The sequence below is a fragment of the Pipistrellus kuhlii genome, unplaced genomic scaffold, assembly GCF_014108245.1.
Source record: "Pipistrellus kuhlii isolate mPipKuh1 unplaced genomic scaffold, mPipKuh1.p scaffold_m20_p_1, whole genome shotgun sequence".
Lineage (NCBI taxonomy): Eukaryota > Metazoa > Chordata > Mammalia > Chiroptera > Vespertilionidae > Pipistrellus > Pipistrellus kuhlii.
In genome coordinates, this window is record NW_023425404.1 from 24258103 (window position 1) to 24279788 (window position 21686).

At 41.8% G+C, this 21686-nt stretch overlaps 1 protein-coding gene across 1 annotated transcript in view; it reads left to right on the forward strand.

The window, feature by feature from the left end:
- Nucleotides 1-1308: 1308 nt before the first annotated feature.
- The window catches only part of SLC35F4 (solute carrier family 35 member F4), a 162034-nt gene continuing 141656 nt past the window's right edge, over nucleotides 1309-21686 (forward strand). The window contains exon 1 of the mRNA XM_036435367.2: nucleotides 1309-1682. Within this exon, the coding sequence (XP_036291260.1) occupies nucleotides 1577-1682 (106 nt within the window). The 5' untranslated portion in view covers nucleotides 1309-1576. The remainder of the gene's footprint in view (nucleotides 1683-21686) is intronic.

Sequence of the window (21686 nt, forward strand, 5' to 3'; positions counted from 1 at the left end):
GCAATTTATTTATTTATTTACTTACTTACCTTTTTATTCCTCCCTCCCCCTTGACCTCTCCCAGCTCATGTAATACTGCATTTTTATAAGCTTACACTTCATCTTTTTAAAAAAGTTTGCATATTTCTTCCCTCTGAAGGACCCACACACAATATGGAAAATGCTTGAAGGCAGAATGGCATGATAGATTCATTGGTGGTTTCAGAAGAGGCACTGAAGATTACATGCTTTCATTCAACCCCTCCCCCCTTCCCCCCAATCTTTAGAAATGTGAAATCTGGCAGGGATGTCTGCAGCTGGCTCTGGATGGAAGGTGGACATTATGACCTCTAAACTGATGAGCTGACACCCCACCCCACCCCTTCACACACCTTTAGGTTCTGAGGTGAATCACTGAAGATTCTGTTTCAGGAGGCTGTGACTGCAAACCAAGAAAACAGAAACCATCCCACTGCTCTCTGACCAGCCGGTGGGTCTCCTGTCCAAGCAGAGTCACAGCAGAGTCACAGCCGAGGGCCAGGGGAGGGTGCCCCTCTGAGCACACAGCCTCAAGGACCTTCTAGACTCCATGGGAAGTCTGGAGACTGTAGCTAAAACTTTCACCGGCCCAGACAGCCACAGTTAGAAGGGCTCCCCCCCCCCCCCCCCCGCTCCCCCCCTCCCCGCCTTTTCGGAAGAAAAGAAGAAAACCAGCTCTCCTCTGGGCGTTTGGAATGGCACAATAAACATGCTGTGCGCAGCTGCGTCTCCCAAGCCTGAGATTTTTTTTTTTTTTTTTTTTTTTTCCCCTTGGGAGGATGGAGGGCCCCTGACCTAGACCGTCAGACCTTTCTGGTGGCTGGATCTCTTCAAGTCCTTGGGTCCATCATACCTGGACAACCACTGCATGCTCCACCTGCTGGGGCCTTATTTTTCCTACAGTAAGACTGTCCTTTGGGCAAGTTTCAAGAACTGATGGACGCCTGGGGTGTAGACGTTAATCTTGCTCATCATCCTGGCTCAGATGGTGCAGGCGCCCCGAGGGATCGATCCCCTCTCCGAGCCACAGGGTGCATCTCTCTCTCTTCTGAACAGCCCTTTCCCCACTTGAATCCCTACCCGCCGAGGCCCTGCCACCACCTCACCCTCCCTTTCCCCACCCCCCTGGACCAAGCATCCCTCAGTCAGGTGGGTCGGGGGATGTCTACCCTTCCGGGAAGGGGCGCCAAAGGGTTAATGAGGAGGAGAGCCGGGGAGGCCAGGTGGGGCGCCCACAGCCGCCCGGTGGGAGTCGGAGGGAGGTGAGGGGGCGCTGTTGGGGCCGAGTTGCGCCGGGCCGGCGGGCGGCGGGCGGGCGGGAGAGCTGCCAGGCTGGCGGAGAGGACGGCCGGAGTGGGGGCCGCCGCCGCCGCCGCTGTGATGCTGAGCCCGTGCTGCGCCGGGCGGTGCAGTCAGAGCCCGGGCGCCAGAGCGCCAGCTGCAACCTCGGCACCGGCACCGGCACCGGAGGCGGCGGCGGCGACACCTGCGCCAGCTCCCGGGCCCCGCGCTGCCCTCTGCGCCCCGCCAAGCCCGGGGCCGCCGCCCGGCGCTCTCTATGGATGTCAAGGCGGCCCCCAACGGGGTGGCCACCATCGAGGACCGGATCTTGCGCATCACCGGCTACTATGGCTACTACCCGGGTTACTCCTCCAGCCAGAAAAGTAAGACGCCCGCCCGCCGCGGGGCTGCCCGGCTGGAGAGGGGCGGGAGGCGGGAGGGAGCGCCGTCCGGACACCTGCAGCCTGGCCCCTCGCGGGGTCACTGGGGGAAACGCGTGTGCGCTGTCCTCGGTGCTGAACCTTGGAAGCGCCTTGGGGGCCCCGTCGTTTGTTCCTCTGAGTTTGGAAACGGTCGCAGCCTTAGGGGTTAGAGGCGCAGAGGGGACCTGGTGAGCTCTCTAGACGGCAGTCGGCCCTTCACCCCGGGCTTATTTACGACCCGAGGAGATGAACATGGCTGTGGACTTAGCGGGAAGTCAGCCCTTTGGGGCTGTGCTCTCAGAAAGCCCCTACTGGGTGCCAGGCTGCGGGCGGGGTGCCGAGTATGCAGGTGGGTACGTTCGGGGGTGGAGCCAGCCGGGCGGCGGGTCCAGACGTGGGTCCTGGCTCCCGCTGGGTCAGCCTGCTTTCTCCGGCTGCGGAGACGCCAGCAGCGCGGGAATGACTCCTGTTAAAACGTCTTGGGAGGTTCTCGATCCCCGGCAGAGAAAGAACCTGCTCAGCTCTCTCAGTCCGGAGTCTTGGAGCTGGGAGCCAGGGCGGGGCGGGGGCGGGTGGAGGCGCGACAGGGCCACCCGCCCGCGCTGCCCTCCGCACGTCGCGGCTTCCTCCGAGCCCCATTCTGTTCGGTGGTACCCACTCTCTTCTGGCTAAACAGGTCCTGAAGCACGGATGTTTTCCGGGTTCCAACCGGAGCAGTTTTGAGGGGAGGGAGAGGAGGTACGCTCTACTTCGCCCCCCTCCCCCAACACACAAACCCACTGGCTGTGTTTACTGGGATTAGTTCTGCCAAGCGACCTAACTGGAGCTCGCTTCTTTGTTTCTCTCTTGGGGGAGTAAGCTGCGGCTTCATTCCCATGCAAGTGGGGTTTCACTTCTATAATGCACTTCTGTGGCAATGGATGGCGCTTAATTTATGTTTTTGCTTATTTATAACCAGAAGGCTTGGAAGCTCCTGGAAACATTTCTGATTTGTATTTTTTTCCCCTGTGACATTTTGGGGTACAAGCAACATTGCAGTGCATCTGAAGCAGACAAACCTTGACACATAACCAGAAAACACTATTTTTCCCCCCATGTAACTTTCTCCTCCACTATGGTCCTTCTCTGTTGAATAATAATTCAAGAGCTTTCTTCCATGGGCTGTCTTTACACAGATATTTTCTATTTAAATATTTCATTTGGCTTCAGGAAAGGCCTATCGGATTTGGATGGTTTCTGTCTAGCTGTTTTTAGCATTAGAGGCTTACATTATTCATTTTCCCACAAAAGTAATTATATAGTGTTAGAATTTTCTGGAAAGAAAATAACATGCTGTGGAATGCAGTTTGAAGTCTTTGTACTACAGACTCAAAAACTCATCCCTCTCTGTTGGTAAAGGGTTTCTTTTTTAACTCTAAAAAAGTAAGTGAAGGCACTAGGATACCATGTGGGGGTTCTGTAGATTTTACCCATGAATATTTTTATAAGGAACCATGGATTTTGGCTTCTTAGAGAATATAGAAGTTATCTGTGAAATTACAAGACCCACGGTAGTATATTGTTATGATTTTTATCACAATGGAATTTTGGTTAATAAAGAACAAACAAAAAAGAATACTGGAAAAGTGACATTTAAATAAAGACATGTTCCTATTACCTTTCGTACTTGCTGAAATAGGTACACGTGTTTCATTTGCCCTACAGTAACCAGATAAAAAGAGGAATGGGCGTTGGCCAAGACAGAAACCGCAGGTAAAAGGAATAAAGACGGGCACTTAACCTAACTTCAGGCCACGGAGTTCAAACAGTGAAGGCAGAGAAGCTCACAAGAAGAGAGAATTACATGATAATCAAATGACTTAGATTTCTTGTGCTTTCAGAGGTAGAAAGAGATTGCACAGTGAAGGAATAGGAGAGGAGAGAGCTGGAAGAAAGCCAGGCAGCTGAGCACCATGAAACAATCCTGCTCTTCATTCAGCTTTCACTAGTAAACAAACACAGAGAAGCAAACCTGTACAGTATGGCCAACTGATTTAGCTGTTACCAGGCATGATCAACAGCTTGGGAGACGTCTGTGGGGATGGAGTATTTATGAAGACACTGTGGTGAGGAATATATAATATGTCAAGGCAAGGTGACTTTCCGGTTTTCTGACTGCTCGTGTATGAGGCCTTAAGGATGGGATGATCTCCTGATACCCATGCTGTTTACCATTTTAGAAATAGGTGGGGACTCACCTGAGAATATGCATCAATGATCAGCCTCATGTTAGTGCATCCTGATGCCACCCCTGCCAATCAGGGAAATGAGTACTTGTCCTGGACAAGTGCTAGTAGTCAGGCTGATATAAAATACATATGTTTTATTCTGATACATATAAATGATATGGAGATGAATAAAGCACCTGTCTAGCCTGTAGTTACTTATGGACTGCTAGGGGAAATAGATCCTTCCTTCAACAGGTGTTAATTGAGCACCTCCGATACACCAGGAATACATCAGTGAACAAAACAGACAAAAGTGTTTTCCTTTTCAGAGCTTAAGTTCTAGTGGGAGCAGACAGACAAATAAACAAATTATCTAGTATATTTCAAGGTGGCAGCTGCTTTGGAAAACTACAACAGTGTGAAAAGGATAAAAATATTCTGAAGGGGGTAGTGATTTAGCAATCTTAAATAAGATGGTAATATAAGGCCTCATTGAGGAGGACACGATTGAGCAAAGACCCGAAGGATGTGAGGGAGTTAGCCAGGTGGATATTGGGAGAATGACATTTCAGGCAGAGGGAGCAGCCAGTGTAAAGCTCCGAGGTGGAGGGTACCTGGCATGCTAGAGAAAGAGCAAGGAGGCCTGGCTGGATGAAACGCAGTGAACAGCTGGGGCAGTGGTTGGAGATGAGGTCACTATGACACAGAGGCTTAGATGAAGTAGGGCCTCATTGGCATTGTAAGTGGTTTGGCTTGTGGGTCTATGCAGGGTTTTTCAGAGGAGTGATGTGACTGGACTTACCTTTCAAAAGGACCAATTTGACTGCCTATTGGGGCAGGGATGGAAGCAGAGAGACTAGTTAGTATGTTATTGTAATTACCTGGGTGAAAGATGATCATAGTTTGAATCAGAGTGGCAGCAGTAGAGGTGGTCAGATTCTGGATGTAGTTGAAATTAGAGCCAATGGAGTTTCCTGCTGGGTTGAATATGGTAACTGCAAGAAAGAGAGGAGTGAAAAGTGATCCCATCTTTTCTAATTGGACCAAGTTTGAGTTGCCAGTGGCTGCAGTGTGGAAGGCTCCAAAGTAGAGAAGTTTAGGGGGTTAGAGGCTAAGGATAACTTTGATAACATTTTGGAAATGTTAAATGTAGCTGGAGATGTTGAAAAAGCCTGGAGATGTCTGAATGGAGATATAAAGTAGAAATTTCCCAGCATTTGGATGTTATCTAAAGCCTAAGACTGAGGAGATCTCCAAGAAATAAATGATACAGAGAAGAGAAGAAGAGCAAGGACTGACATGAGGGCCACTCAGACATTGGGAGGTTGGAGAGAAGAGAGGAGTCATTAAAAGAGACCAGAAGGAGCTCCCAGGGAGGTAAAAGGAAACCAGGAGCTGTGATGCCCTAGAAGCCAGAGAAGGGTTTCAGAGGGAGGGGATTAGCTGAGTCCAGTGCTGCAGAAAGGCCAATTAAAATGAAGATTGATAACTGACCATGGATTTGGCAATGGGGTGTCACTGGCTACCTTGGCAGAGCAGGTAAAGTAGTATAACACAGATTAGAATGTGTTTAGAGAGAATTAGAGGAAGGAATTGGAAATGTGAGCATAGACAAGTCTTTAAGGGTTTTTGTGCAAAGGGGATCAAGAAGAAATGGGGATGGTAGTGTTAATAAGGTTTTTATTTTTAAATGGCAGATATAACAGCATATTTGCATGCACGTGAGAATGATTCAATAGAGAAAGAAAATTAATGATGTTGGTGAGACAGGGTACACATTTAGTGCACAAGGGAAAAGACATTGCTTTACTTTGGATATAGGGCAGAGTGTGTGGGTGCAGGTTCTGGAAGATGGATAGCTGAGATGGTGGGAGTCTGTTGAGGTTTTCTTCTTGTTGCCTTAGTTTTCTCCGATTAGAAAGCAAGGTCATCTACTGAGAGTGAGGATGGGAGGAGGTGATAGGGGGTGGAGGAGAGAGAAAGCGTGAATAGTTAAATAAGGAGAGTGTACAAACTGGGGAAGTGCAGTAAGCTTGTCTGGCTGCCTTAAAGAGCCCACTTAAAAGTTTCTGATCACATATTTAAAGTGAAATTAGCCAGTAGGTTGCTGTATTCACTGACATGGTGTATAGGCATGGAGCAAGTGAAGAGAAAAATTTAACTGGAGTTTCAGGGGGTTGTGAATGTATGCAAGAAAGATCCTATATAATTAAGAGCTAATATGCTAGTTAGACCAAACAGCAGAACTACTGTCTGGATGACCTTCCTGACGAAGCTGGGGCTGCAAGGGCCGAGTCCCTTGTATGAATTTTGTACATTGAGCCTCTAGTATTATTATAATGATTGACCACAGATTTTAAATCTGGTAAGTAGAGAAGAGAGGAAAGAATGATGATTGGGGAGGGTGAAAAGTGATAGGATCAATAGATTGGAAATCTCTGTGGGATCAAAGGCTAGTGGAAGTTAGCTGAAAGAAAAGGGGTAGTGGTCAAAAACATAAGAGGGTTGTATACTATAAGAAGTCATTTCCTTAACTCAAGTCAAAGATAAACCCATTTTGTTTTATTGTATTCCATTATTGATATATTTGGGGTGAGCCTTCTTTTTGTGCTTGTATAGGAGGCGGTATATTGTGTAGTAAACTAAGCCATAGTGGTTAGGAAATTGATTCTAGTCTTAAACCGTCCAGCGACTGGCTCTGAGACCTGGGACACTTCTCTTGGTAGACATCAGCTTCCTTGTTTGAAAAAAAAAAAAAAAAGGGTAAAGTCTGTGCCTCAGAGCAGCCAGGCAGGCAGCACATCAGCTTTGACAGGCTTCAAAACATCTCACCTTGGGCGGAAGAATCTTACCCAATAAACTCTAGTAGTAGTATGTTGCCTCTGTGCACTCTATCTCTTATCTCAGATGGTGGCCAGTTGCCTCTCTGTTTTGTGTCAGCCTTCTGTTCTTTCTATTCCCCAGTAAGTGACCAGGTTCTGTGGTTGTTTCCTACTGGTAGTTGCATAGTTACGGTAAAACCTTTTCCCTTTGCACTGATCCTATCTATGACCACCTCCTGCCCCAAAAGAAGTTGACTAACTTCTGGCTCCTATGGCTCTCTGTGTTCACCAATTGCTGCTATGACTTACCATTTCCCAAGGTTCCAGCTTCAGCTGTCTCTCCTTACTCTTTCCTTTCCCTGAACGAGCTCATTCAATCCCATGGCTTTACCATCTTCCATATGTCTGTATTTCCAGGTTCACTCTTTCTGAACCCAAACCCGTATTTCAAACTACCTACTATTATAGAATTCCCACCTGAATGTCCTCCAGGCATGTCACACATAAAACTAAATTTATCATTCTGTTCTTAAATGTGCCTTTTCCTTCTTATTATGTTTTTTAGCTTCTAATATCTATATCCAACCAATTGCCCAGAGTTATCCCCATCTCTACCCTTGGCCCATACCCCATATTCACTCAATTGTACTATATCTAACCTACCCCCAAAAAAGTGCTTTCTGTCACTGTTGTGACTGCTTTAGTTCTATCCATCACATCTCAAATTATTCTAATCCAATGTGCACACCTTAACCACATTTAATTCCCTGGAATGCAAATCTGCTCACCTCCTTTTCCTAATAGTCTGAAATAAATTTTCAATTTCTGTGGAATGAAGTCCAAACTTCTGAGCACATCATAATATGGGTCCATCTTACATTGTTTTATCTTAGTACACATTCCTCGCCTTCCTTCCCTCCAATTTCCAAAGTAATGCATGTTTAGTGCAGAGAATCTGGAAGGCAGAGAAGCAAAAAGAGATTAAAATAAAATTACATATAATTTCACCACCCGGGGGTGATCAGTGTTAACATTTTGGTTAACACTATTCTTTTCTATATAGACACATGCAAATGCTTTTTATTTCATACTCAACATTTCCCTTGTTGGTCTATATATTAACAATGTATGCATAGTCTTGAATATATTGAAGCACCTTAATAACTTAAGTTGATGAATTTTTAGTTAATTTTTCCTTCTTTTTTTTAAAAAGTATATTTTATTGATTTTTTACAGAGAGGAAGGGAGAGGGATAGAGAGCTAGAAACAAACAGCCTCCTGCACACTCCCATAACCAATGTACATGCCCTTGACTGGAATCAAACCGGGGACCTTACAGTCCACAGACAGATGCTCTATCCACTGAGCCAAACCAGTTTCAAGTAATTTCTTCTTCTTAATTTTACATTCCATGTGTTCCCTCCCCCCAACCCTAAACACTGGACATAGTTTCATCAAGCAGCTCCTTGTTTTCATATCCTTATTGTCCCCCATGTATTAAGACCCACAACGACTTCCTCTGTTTTCTTCATCACACTCTGGAAAGCTCCCATTTATCTTTTAAGGTTGAGTTTAAATGCGCTGGCCTTTGTAAAACTTCCCAGTCGCCCCAGGCCTGGTTAATCCTTCCTGCCTGCTTCTGCAGTACTGTTCCTCACCTCTGCCCCAGCTTTCAGCACACTATTTTGGACTGTTTGTACCTGGCTACCTCACCCACAGAGCTGGGGAAGACAAAGAGTTATCTTTATTCATTTATTTTCCTCTTAGGGGAAGTGACTAGTACATTCTGAGTGTTCAATAAAGTTAATTGTACTAGTGAATGAAGGATTACAGTTGACTCTGAAGAAATTGGAGAGCTAATTATTTTCACACAGAAAAAAAAGAGTACAGGATGGTAGATATCAGAGAGAAATAAAAAAGTTTTCTCGCTATGAATGAATCAAACAGATGTGTCTATTCAAAGAATGAGATTACATCAAATCATATTTTATGATCACTTTACTTTTGTGGTGGTAACTTCTGCATTTGTGTCTTTTCTATTTCCTTCATAATGTTTTCTGTACTTGAATGAGGGGAAAGGCAACTTTCAAAAAGACAGAGTAGTGCCCTAGCTGGTTTGGCTCAGTGGATAGAGCATCAACCTATGGACTGAAGGATCCTGGGTTCGATTCTGGTCAAAGGCACATGCCCAGGTTGTGGGCTCAATCCCCAGTAAGATGTGTGCAGGAAGTAGCAGATGATTCTATCAATTGATGTTTCTATCTCTCTCTCCCCCTCTCCCTTCCTCTCAGGAATCAACAAAAATATATTTTTAAAAAATTATAATTACTATAATTATAAGAAATAAAATGTAATCCACCAGAAGTGGCTATTATTGGTCTTTATGGTAACAATCTATACTAATAAAAGGGTAAAATGCTAATTAGACCAGGTTGACAGGCCATCTTCCAGACATCTGACTTTCTTCCAGGCAAATCCATGGTGGTGGGGGCCGAGGCAGAGGCAGTTAGGGGCGATCAGGCCGGCGAGGGGGGCGGCATTGGAGGCGACCAGGTCAGCAGGAGAGGGCCATTGAGGGCATTAGGCAGGCAGTCGGACCTCCCCTGAGGGATCCTGGATTGAAGAGGGTGCAGGTCAGGCTGAGGAAATCAAATTTTGTGCACTGAGCCTCTGGTATTTATATAAGCTTTAAGCATTCTAATTGGAGTAAGTTATAAAATTGTCTCCTATTGGTGAAATGAAAACACCAAATATGTCTCCCAGTTCATAGTCTGTTTATACTCTGATAATAAGCTTTATGCTTCTTTGTATATATAGGCAGTATTTTTTAAACAGTTATAATTACCATTAGTATGTGGTATTGAGAAAACTTTGTAACAAAGTTTTTAACTATGACATATAAGAGCTATGTTGATCCTACATAGCATTGTACATGCTATTGATGTTGGAAAATGTGGTCATTTCTACAGTGTTAATTTTTATGTGTATTTTTCATTTAAAATGTAAATTTACATGTAACTGGGTATTTGTATTATAAAATACTACTTCTACTACTAGCTAACAGGTGGATTTAACATTAAGTTCAGATATACTTTCTTTAGAAAGCCTATATTAGACTTGTTTGAGGCCATGAGGTCTAATGCAAAGTCCACCAGACTCTGCTGTGATACTTGCTAGCTTTTTAAAGTTGTGTAAGTTGATGTCTCAAATCAATAATTTTGCTCTTGGAAATGGGAATAATAATAATAGTTGCTTCACAGGCCATTGGGAGGATTATGTAAGATAATGTATATAGAATATCTGGTACAATGCCCAGTTTAATATGGAAGCTGTTATGCTTATGGAGGAAACCAGTAGAATTGGTTTCATAATATCTAAGAGCCTTGCTCACTTTTTTCTCCATATTCAATGTTGTTCTTTGAACTGTTGAAAATTGTGTTACAATAAGGTGAAAAGATAATTTACTAATTACTCAAATTCACAATGGTTTTTATTTTTGAATGTTGCCTTCCACTCCTTACTCATTTCTGGCTAGCCTCGTGCTGTAACTGAAAGGGGGCAGTCTTTCCTGGATTGTCCCTAAGGATAGTTTACAATTGGCTAGGGGCCATTTGTGATGAGGTTAAAAAAAAAAAAAAAAAAAAGGAGAGAAATCTAGAGCCTATGGATGACAGATGGGTCTGTATATCTGAAGATGTAGAGGGGAGTGCAGGGGTGAGGGATAGGGAAAATGAGGGGGAGAGAATGGAAGAGAAGAAGGGTAGAATCTGAACTGAAGATGGGTAGCATGAGATGGGGTGGTTAGGGTTAGATAGGATTGGGAAGACAAACAAGTGGAGAGGAAGTGAAGGCTGAAGATTAATTCGGATTCTTTCTGTTGTAAATTGTATTGTTCCTTTTATATGTGGAGTCTTATAGGGGAAGTTCCCTGTTTAGTTATTCATATAAATATGAATAGGGCATTTTATGTTCTATTCTAAAAAATACATCCTTATGTCATAAACACATTTATATATTTTTTCATAGTCTTAAGTGTAATAGTTATAATTTTTTAAAGATTTTTAAATTGACTTTTAGAGAGAGAGAAAAGGAGAGGAAGAGAGAAATATTGATGTGAGAGTGAGACATTGATTGGCTCCCAACCTGGGCATGTGCCCTGACTGGGAATCAAACTGGCAACCTTTAGGTGCATGGGCGACGTCCAACCAACTTAGCCACACTGGCCAGGGCAATGTTTTATATATATATTTAATGTTATGCTATAAAGTATTTAACTAACAGATACAGGGGAATATAGATAAAAGGGGAAATATTCTTGTGACTAACACAGCTAATGTTATTTTGGTTAATTTCCTTCCAATCTTCCTAATGCACATATAGCTTCACTTCTTGATTTACTGACAAACAAGTGGAGAGGAAGTGAACTATAGTGTAGTCATAATAATGATATGTATACAATATTGTGCCTTGCTTCTTTCCCACTTAACATTTTAGGATAAGCATTTTTATGTTTTTGAATTTATCTGTTATGAGAAGTTGGAATTAGATTTTCCTTTCAGGGACTTTGGATTAAAAAATTTGGGCAAGTTGTTTCTCAGTTATTTGAGACTAAATAAAATGGAGAGACCTGGAGTGTTAGTGAGGGCTTCTTTATTTTCTATTCACAGAATTGCACTTGAACTTGGGTAAAGCAAAAATGGAAGCCATTGGAAGGATGCTGGGGTCTCCCATGGATTTTAAGGGCAGGGATAAAGAAAGATAAAGATAACACTGGCTGGGTGGCTAAGTGGTAGGAGTGCTGCTCCATATACCAAAAGTTGTGGGTTTGGTTCCCAGTGAGGGCATGCACCTAGGTTGTGGGTTTGATCTCTGGTTGGGGTGTGTATGGGAGGCAAACGATAGATGTTTCTCTTTTTCTCTCTTCCTTCCTCTCTCTCTAAAACCAATAAAAACATATCCTCAGGTGACAGTAATAAAAAGGAGGGTAAGCTTGCATAAGTTTAAATGGGAAGCCCTTTTTCTCTGCCCTCTCATCTATTTTTATGGCACACGTTCTCCATTCTTCTCTCTGGTTTTCTCTCTTTGCTTGTTCAAATGTTTGAAAATATTTGCCAGCAGTTCCAGTGCTTATATGTCCTTGACTCAAGAGAGCAGACAGATTGAGCAAGAACCTGTACTTACTTCTAAGCCCAGATTCCTGGGGAAAGGGACCTGGCCCAATCTGTGTCAAGTGCACACTCTTAATCCTATTGACTGTGCTGCCAGAGGCTCTCTCCTAGAACCCTACTGACTGTGGGGGAAGAGGACATTGAGGGAGAAAAAAAAAATGATGGCCTGGGACAAGATAGTTACCTAAATAGCTATTTGGTTCACAGAGATTTGCATTTATTATTTGTATTCACAGAGTATTTGCATTTACTGCAATTACTATTTAGGCTGCTTTTTGTGTCTTTGGCATAGAAAGTTTTTCATATCAAATTGTAGGCTTCCTTCAAGACTGATCTTTTCTTTCCTCTGGTCCTGATAGCCCTTAGATTGTACCTAAGAAATCTGTAGTGAAGTTACAGACACTGCATTCCCGTAAAGTGAGAAAAGCCAAGTGCCTGTTTAGCGTGTACATCTCTAGAGAGTTCTGTTTAAAAACCACACAGCCTATCCTGCAGTCTGCTTACTAAGTTTTACTGAAATGGTATTGGTTACTTCAAGTTTGGAAGAAATATTTCCTTTTCTAGGTCAGATAGGGTAACATATCAGTTTCTTCAGACTATCAAGGATGACATTTAACATGGTATATTTGAAACGGGAATTGAAATTACACTATTCTGAAGTCTTGCATTTTCTATATTTTGTCCTGAACTAATCCAAGATGGCACTAGGGAGGTGTCAATAATGGTTTGGTGGTCCTGAAAACCAGACATACTAAGAGTTCTTTATCCCTTGAGAAAGCTAAGATTCCTAAAGGTGTGAGAGTCTGTGGAGTTTTGCTGCTGACATCTTGCTAAGCCCCAGGTCATGTGATTTGGTGTTTCTCATGTTTGTGTTCATTCCCATGTTAAATCACAGCCATTTCAGAGGAAAGATCCAGATTGAATGAGTTCGGGGCCACGTGGAGCACCATCTCCCCTCCCCCGTATCCCCCCCAGCTATTGTGACAGTTCTAAAGAATCCATGTACAGCCGAAACCGGTTTGGCTCAGTAGATAAGAGCATTGGCCTGTGGACTGAAAGGTCCTGGGTTCGATTCCGGTCAAGGTCATGTACCTTGGTTGCGGGCACATCCCCAGTAGGGGGTGTGCAAGAGGCAGCTGATCGATGATTCTCTCTCATCGATGTTTCTAACTCTCTATCCCTCTCTCTTCCTCTCTGTAAAAAAATCAATAAAATATATTAAAAAAGAATCCATGAACATACCTACTTCTTAGGGACTTTTGAGAATGAATATTAGAAGTTGAGAACTTTTAATTTCTATTTTTTAATTAATTAATTAATTTTTTTTTTCAGAGAGAGAGAGAGAGAGAGAGAGAGACAGAGAGAGAGAGAAAGAGAGAGAGATTTGCTTGCTATTTCACTCATTCATGCATTCATTGGTTGCTTCTTTGACATGCCCTGATCAGAGATCGAACCCACAACCTTGGGGTACCAGAACGACACTTACCAATGACCTACCTGACCTGCCAGGGTGAGAATTCTAATTCTCCTTCATTTTTATAACAATTGTGAGCACTTGAAGCGGGAGCTTCTTTATATATATATTTTATTGATTTTTTTACAGAAAGGAAGAGAGAGGGATAGAGAGTTAGAAACATCGATGAGAGAGAGTCATCGATCAGCTGCCTCTTGCACACCCCCTACCAGGGATGTGCCCGCAACCAAGGTACATGCCCCTAACCGGAATAGAACCCGGGACCTTTCAGTCCACAGACCTACGCTCTACCACTGAGCCAAACCGGTTTCGGCAAAGCGGGAGCTTCTTATCTTGCCCCTTTCTAGTCCTCATCCACATAGCAGCCTTTGGGATCTTTTAAAAGCATTAATTGAATTATGCCATTCCTCTTGGTTAAAGACTTTAGTGACTTCCTGTGTCTCTTCAAGGCCTAACCCTGCCCGGTTCTTCAGGTGGCCCCGCTCTTCCACGCCCTCATTATGCTTTGCTCAATCATACGGCATGTGCTCCAGGCCCCTTTTCTTTCTCTGAGCCAGTGAACAAGCCCCCCTCTCTCCCTGGTGTTACCTGGCTGGCGCCTGGCCATCTCTCACTGCCTCAGAGAAACCTTTTTAGCTTCACACCACTCATATCTCATGCACTTTTTTTGTAGCACTTACTACAAATTGCAGTTGCTATTTATGTTGCTCTTTTTTTGGGTAGCACTTATTACGAACTGCAATTACTATTTAGGTTGCTTTTTGTGTGTGTGTGTCTTTCCTGCTCATTTGTCTCTTAGCTCTCTAAAGAGAGGGATGGGTCTATTTTGTTCAACACTCTGCACCCAGCAGACAGAACAGTGTCTATACACTCTATAAATATTTGTTGGATGATTAAACCTTGTTAAAAATTGAGTAGACTTTTAAAAAAAACCTAACATTTTGGGAGGAATATTATTAAACTTACAGAAAAGCTGCAAAGATAATAGGGAGTTCCTGTATAATGTCACTCATTCTCCCATTTTTATCACTACATTTCTAATATATATTTGTCAAAACTAAGGAACTAATATTGGCACATTACCATTAATTAGCACCGAGGCTTTGTTTATATTTCCCTTGTTTTTCCATTAAGGTTCTCATTCTGTTCCTGGATCCAGTCTGGGATTCTGCATTACACTTAATTGTCACATCTCCCAAATTAGGGTTTTAATACATTGAACTTGAAAAGGTAATTTCAGTTTTATAGGAAATTCCTGGCCTACTTTTTAGGACTTGGATGAGATCACATTTGAACATTAAACTGCTAGTGTTCAAGGTGACATTGGATTAAATTCATGTTTAAAATGACCTATCACTTTTTAAAAAAAATATATATATATTTTATTGATGTTTCATAGAGAGGAAGGGAGAGAGATAGAGAGGTAGAAATGTCGATGACAGAGAAACACCGACCAGCTGCCTCTTGCACACCCCCTACTGGGGATGTGCCCGCAACCCAGATACATGCCCTTGACCGGAATCGAACCTGGGACCTTCCAGTCCGCAGACCGATGCTCTACCACTGAGCCAAACCGGTTTCGGCGAAATGACCTATGACTTAACATGATAATTACATAGCATCTTAGAGGACTGTTCTATAGTATAAAACAATAATTTTTAACATTTTGGGAGGCCCAGAAATCTTTGAAATCTAAATAAAACTACAAACCATATCCTCCAATGCCCATATATACCAAACATTTTAAGCAGTTTATTTTATTACACTAGAAATTTGTTACTTCACAGGAAGAGGCTCTAAAATTGATAATTCCAACAAATTGTATCTGTTTATTTTATTTTATGAGGATGGGTGCAAAATTTAATGGCAATGCCTGAAAAATTGATTTTTTTGAACTAAAATAAATACAAACTTCAGTTTTATAAAAAGTGAATTTTAGTAAGAACACTCTTACAGTTTGCACTGAATAAGAAACTGAAATTTTGGAGTGGTCTTAGGCATGGGGATATGCAGCTGATCTTTGACATCCAGTTGACTTCAACTTGATTAAAATTTTAACACCTTCTAAAAACTCTACAAGGCTATGAGGTAGCAAATAAAGTTAGAGATCCCATAACTTATTTTGCAGGGAGAGGGCAAATTTGTATCAAGAAACACCAGAATTCTCATAAATTCTTCATGTTGAATTAATGTCACATCCTTTCACTTATTCTCAAGTCAATGAAGTCATCTTTGAGGAGAGATCTACATCATCATGCTGTCTTTGTTGGCAGAGGAAGGATGATGGAATCATGTTTCAATTTTAGGGTTGTCCATGCAGAATTAACCTTCAAATATATCCTGTGGTGTATCCAGATGTCTCCAGATTATTTGTCTGCACAGATGTTTTATGATATTTTGTCATTATGGATCCTTATTTTTCTTAGGAGCTAAGTTTCCAAAAAAACCTTGTGATTTTCCGCTGCATAATAATAGTGACTTTAAAGTTTTTAGTGAAAAAGTGTATCATGTTGTTATCTATAAAGTAAGCAAAGTGAAGAATCAACTTTTCCTGAATGAACTGACTTCTAAGGATGTGCTTCCCTTTTCTCTCTGTTAAAGAAACAAGATTCAACTGAGTAAATTTGAAGTTTTAACTTTTTATTCAATGATTCATGAGTCAGGCAACATCCTACCTAGCAACTAGAAGGGCACTCTGAGGTACAATATGTAAGGTTTTTATAATAAGGATAGGACAAAGGAGCGACAAACAAAAGAAAATAAAGGTTTATTTTTAGACCAGAACATCTTTTGGAGGTAATGGCAAGGGTTTTATCATTTATAGTGCCTCTTCTTTCTATGGAGGATGGAGGGGGCCCAGGTGACAGATTACTGGTGCTTGACCAGAAAATTCCAGACTGATTAAGATTACATTTCTGAGAGAGGGTGATACTGCAATTAGATCAGATATTAAATCTAGGTTTGGTATCATGGGCCTTTAGAAAGTCACTTTGGCCTGCGACTTTCTCTTCAACATCTCAAAGGTGATATAAATTCCTTCCCAAATGTCATTCAAAGGTTTTAAGTCAGGATTTCTGGAAATATCTTACCTTGTAGGTAGTCAAGGAGAACACCACATTCTGCTCACTGGCTCTGATGGTCTTGTGGATCATTAACAATATTTTGAGTGTCACTATGTGCTTATGTTTAAGGTAGCAAGTTACACTGATATGAAATCTCCAGGTATAATTTGTGAAACAATGCAACCTTTCATACCTCCTAAAAAAAAACAAAAAAAAAACCTGATAGAATGGATATTCTCTGTAGATAACATTCATACACAAATAACAGAAAATCAGAAGTTGGAAGCAGTGTGAGATACACAGTTATTTGGTAAAAGGACATAGTATGGTTGCTGAAATCTCCAATATTTGCATTAGAATTATGGCAAATGAGCAAGTTTGGGGAAATGACTTTATTTCATAAAGGCACTAATTCTATTTTTATCTCCTGCTGCCAAACACAGTCCAGTTTATCTTTTCCCAAGGCACACAGGTTCCTAAAGTCTCTCCAGGAATAATTTGTCTGCAAGTAAAGAATGCTCAACTTATATTGGCTTAAGCAATAAGGACATTTATCCTCTTTTATAGCAGGGAGTTGAGAGCTAGGATGTCTGACTTAAATGGCTTATGTTGTAATAAGTTACCAGATGCTAACCTCTTGTCTCCTATCCTTCATATCTTTGTGTGTTCTACTTGGTAAGATATTTTTTTAACTTTATTTCCAAACTCTTCTATTAAGTTTTCCTCTTAAAATTTCATTTAAGGTTGTAATAGCTATCTTGTTTTCTTAATATTCCTTTAAAATTATGACATCTTATTTTTGTTTTATGGCTAGGATAGCTTCTTTTATTCCTTGAGGATATTATTAACATATACTTTTTTTTTAAGTTTCATTATTTTGAAGTAACTGTTTCTTCCCACTTACTTTTTAAAATTTAAATATTATTGTTAGCCAATATTGTTGGATGATTTGTGTTTTTTGTTTATCTGTTTATATTCTAGAGTATAGGGCTATAAAACTATTCAGAAATGGTGGAAATGGTTGGGGAGGTCAAGAAATATGAAGGGTCTTACCCCATTTTCAAGTAAGCACTCTATAGTCCATGGATCCTAGCAGAAGACATGAGATTCCAGGGTCAGATACAAAGGACTTTATTACTCACAGTTAAGCAAGTAACAGTAGCTTCAAGCTTATGTTCCCCTTGCTCCTCAGGTGCCCCAGGGACTTTCTCACTATGTAATAGTTTTGAGTCACAGCTGAGGAATCCTGAGATTAGGGAGTCCTAACTAGAGGCCTGGTACATGAATTCATGCACAAATGGGGATTGGCTGGGAAGGGATTATGAGAGGGTTCCAGGATGTGTCCATTCCTCTTGTCTAGTCCTGATCTGCCAGACTCCAGCAGCAAGATAACCTACTGGTAATAGCATCTGCCCCATGGTGGTCAGTGTGTGTCATAGCAAACTGGTTGAGCGGCTGACCAAAAGGTTGGCCCATTGGTCAGATGCTTAGCATATTATGCTTTTATTATATAGGATGGCCTACAACAAAACTACCAAACCTTTGCTCCAGAAAAACCTGCCTTCTGTTCTAGAGGGAGACACTAACTCTACCTTCCAAACTGTTCATCTTCAGGGTCTTGAAAAGGTAGTCAAAGCAAAAAGCCCCCAGATCCTGCATGAGATGTTCAAAAATGGAAGAGAGACAAATTGTCTCCCAAGAAGGGCTTGTCAAACAGCTGGGCTTTTCCTTGGGAAACTTCAATATCATTTTCTTAATATCAGGTCACTTGGATCATAGAAAGTCTTTCTAATCTCCTGACTAGCTGCTAGTATTCTGGGAACCAAGTAGGAAAGAAGCCTTGACACCTTGGTGAGTGGTGTGCATAGATTAATTTGGTGTGGTACCCAGAATTCAACCATACCCAGTGTCCCTGTAGAGTGTAGATTCTTGTTGGGGTTTCTCCAGAGAATAAAGCACTGGCTTTTGCCAGAGTGAATGGAGGCATAGTCAAATGCTATACAGAGTGAGGGTGGAGATTAAGAAGCCTTTAGCCTTCTTTAACAGACTAAACCAAGACTACTGACTTAAGGCTCCTTGTCCTCCCTGACAGTGGTAGCTGGTAACTGTGGAAAATTCTGTGTTGTAAATTGGACAAATATCCATTTTCTTTATCCTTAGTTTAGATTTCTGTTTTGGTAGGTCTGAGAAGTCTTTTACAACTTTTCAGCTTCTAAAATGTTGTTACTGTCTTCTCTCTGATTCTTGAGGATTTATGCCTTTAAAAAAATTCACTAATTGTCAATTAATGAATAAACAAATAAATACATGTGTATTAAATCTGCCATCTTTCCCAGAAAAAAATCATTCTACTTCTTATTATGTTCTTTGAAATCTTCCAACATAAACTAGATTTACTATAAACCAAAACAAATGCCTTATTCATAGTGGTGGAGTACATTATCTCATTTTCTCCCAATGGGAAGCTATTGTAGATGTCATAACATGAGGGCCAAAAATATTGTGCATTCTATGTTTCTTGATCTGAATGCTGGTTTTGTAGATGTGTTTAATTAATGAAAATATCAAGCATTGAACATAAGGTCTGTGTCCTTTCCTGTATGCATGTTATATTGCAATACCAACTTTTTACATTAAAAATTGTACATAACATGACTGTAGATCATAGCATTCAGTCAATTTGCCCCTGATTTTAATAAAACATTGAATTGTAACTTAAAAATCTTTTGCAAATTTTTAAAGTAGCATCAAATAAATAATTACTTTTGTGTGTTCCCAGTTCACTAAACTCTTAAGTGCATCCCCTAATCTCTTACCCACATGAAGAAAGTAGTTCTAAACACTTTGCTGCATATTAGAAACTCAGGGGAGTTCTAAAAAAATGCTCCAAAGCCAAGGCTGCATTCCAGTCTAATTAAAACAGATTCTCTAGGGTGACATCTAAAGCTCCCCAGGGGTGTCCAGTGAACAGCCAACACTGTGAACATGGGTCTAGGGTAACGCTTCTCAAATTATCTGCAGTGAAGAACCAGCTTCCTTTTTAAAATGTTCCACTCATTATAGATCAAAACTCTTGCAAATCAGTAAAAATGAACTGCTAGAAAAAATAATCATGCCCTGAAATATCACAGTAATGTCAACTTGCTATGGAGTTTTTTTCTGTGCTTCCTCTCAATTTCTGTATTTGTCTTGCCACAGACTGTTAACAGTCCATGGTCAGTATCAGTCTGTAGAGTACATGCTGAGTAGCACTGTCTACTCAGAACACTGGGGTACTCTGTTTCCCAGCACGAGCTGAATGTCCATATCTTCTTCTCTGTGGACTGAGTCTCTGGAAACCTGAAGGATTTGGGCTGGGGCCTGTAGTGTGTGCTTCCACCCATTTTCTGCAGCCCCATGGACACAGGGCATCCACTCTGATGCATTTCTGGGCTCTGAAAGCATGAGGTATAAACCATTGTTATAACTCATGTATTTGCTTCAGATTTTCCAAATATTGTTTCCCCTCAGCTGTATTAAGCCAGGATAAACTCTTGACTACTAAAATCTGAGCATGTGATCTCATGTGTATTTGCAGTGGATCGGATGTGTGAGTTGTATGTACAAGTGAATTTCAGAGAAAAATCCACTAAAAACTCTCAGGAACAAAAATATCACTTCACTCTTAGTGATTTTGTACTTGGATAGAATGCAATGAAAACTCTCCAAAGGACAAGTGGAGTTTCCCTCAGGCATTTGTTGGGGACCCTGTTGTGTTTGGGGCTGAATGAGAGCAAGTGAGCTGCTGTAATCTACCACCCGAGACACTTGGCCCAATAGTCTGGCAACATGGGAATTCAGCCATGTGGAAGGAATCCCATTAGGTTTATGAAGCATGAAATGGAACTCGAGGTTTGGAATTGGTGGGACCTTCATGCTAGGCAGGAGTGCAGAATGACTCAGATGAATTTTCTGATGAGAACATCTTCTCCTCTTCCCTTTGGGAGATTATTTTGATGGTGATGCAACTGAATTCTAGTTGAAGCAGATTATCTGATTAAAGACGTCTCTCTCTGTCTCTGTCTCTTAATACTGTCTCATCTTAGAGAAGATGACACAATTATGCTTAGTAGGAACCAAGGGCCACACCGTATGTGGTTAATTTCACTCTCAGGCTCTTGCATGGTCTTTACTAAAGCTGTCTTCAATTGCCTTCTTGCCCCTCTTGACTTCTGTTACATTCTGATTATATTTGCTGGGAGTGTAGAATTTCACAGCAGCCCACCTAGGGGTGCCTTCGGTCTGTCTCCCAGAAAATAAACAGGAAGGAGCAATGGGATATATACTCTGTGACTTTGGACTTGAAACCTTTCCCCGCTCAGGTTTAGTTACTTGATAAGGGATGAAAAATGAAGGCTGAGTGTTTAATATAATTGTTTATGGAGTTCTATATTCATTAAAGTCTGACACTCCACATAAAGCTCACGCATCGGAAACTCCTAGCACATGTCACATCTGGCACACGAAAGTTTTCTTGGGAAGAAAACCAGGAATGGGAATCTCAGCATAGGCTGAGACTTAAGAAGAAGTTAGTTATTTTGTGGCATTACTAGGACATTATAAGCCAAATATGTACAGCCATGGCAGGATTGTAACAAATGTAAGGCTGAAGTATGTGCAGAGTGATCTCTGAGGATTGAGAAAAGATGAATGTTTATGAGATTTAAACACTAGAGCCTTAACTTATTACAGCACACAAAAGATTCAAGCTGTGAATTCTGAATAATACTGCTGCCACTCATATACCACTTGTATAACATTATAGTATAGCATATAGTATATTATTTTTACATGTTGGAGGCAATGGCATGTATGATTTCATGAAAACTCACAGCCTCTCTGTGAAGTGGATAGTACTATCACTGTGTGAAAGATGAGCAAGTTGAGGCTCAAAGGTTTTACCTTGCCCAAGGGCATAGCTAACAGGTGGCAGGGCTTGAGTTTGAATCCAGAGCTGCCTGTTTCCCAAACCCATACTCTCCACCGAGAGTAACAAGAAGTCAAAACTGAAATTCAGATCCTCCCACGGTGCAGCTCCTCCACCTCCTCCCGAAGTTGCGGGAGAAGATAAACTGCTGCTTCATTTCCAGCAGAGCCCTTAACCCGCAACGAATGCTGCCCAGCTCTGGCCAAGTTAGCCTCAGGATCCTCAGCGGGACCTCTCCCTCTCCTCCAAGTCTGAATTTTACCTCC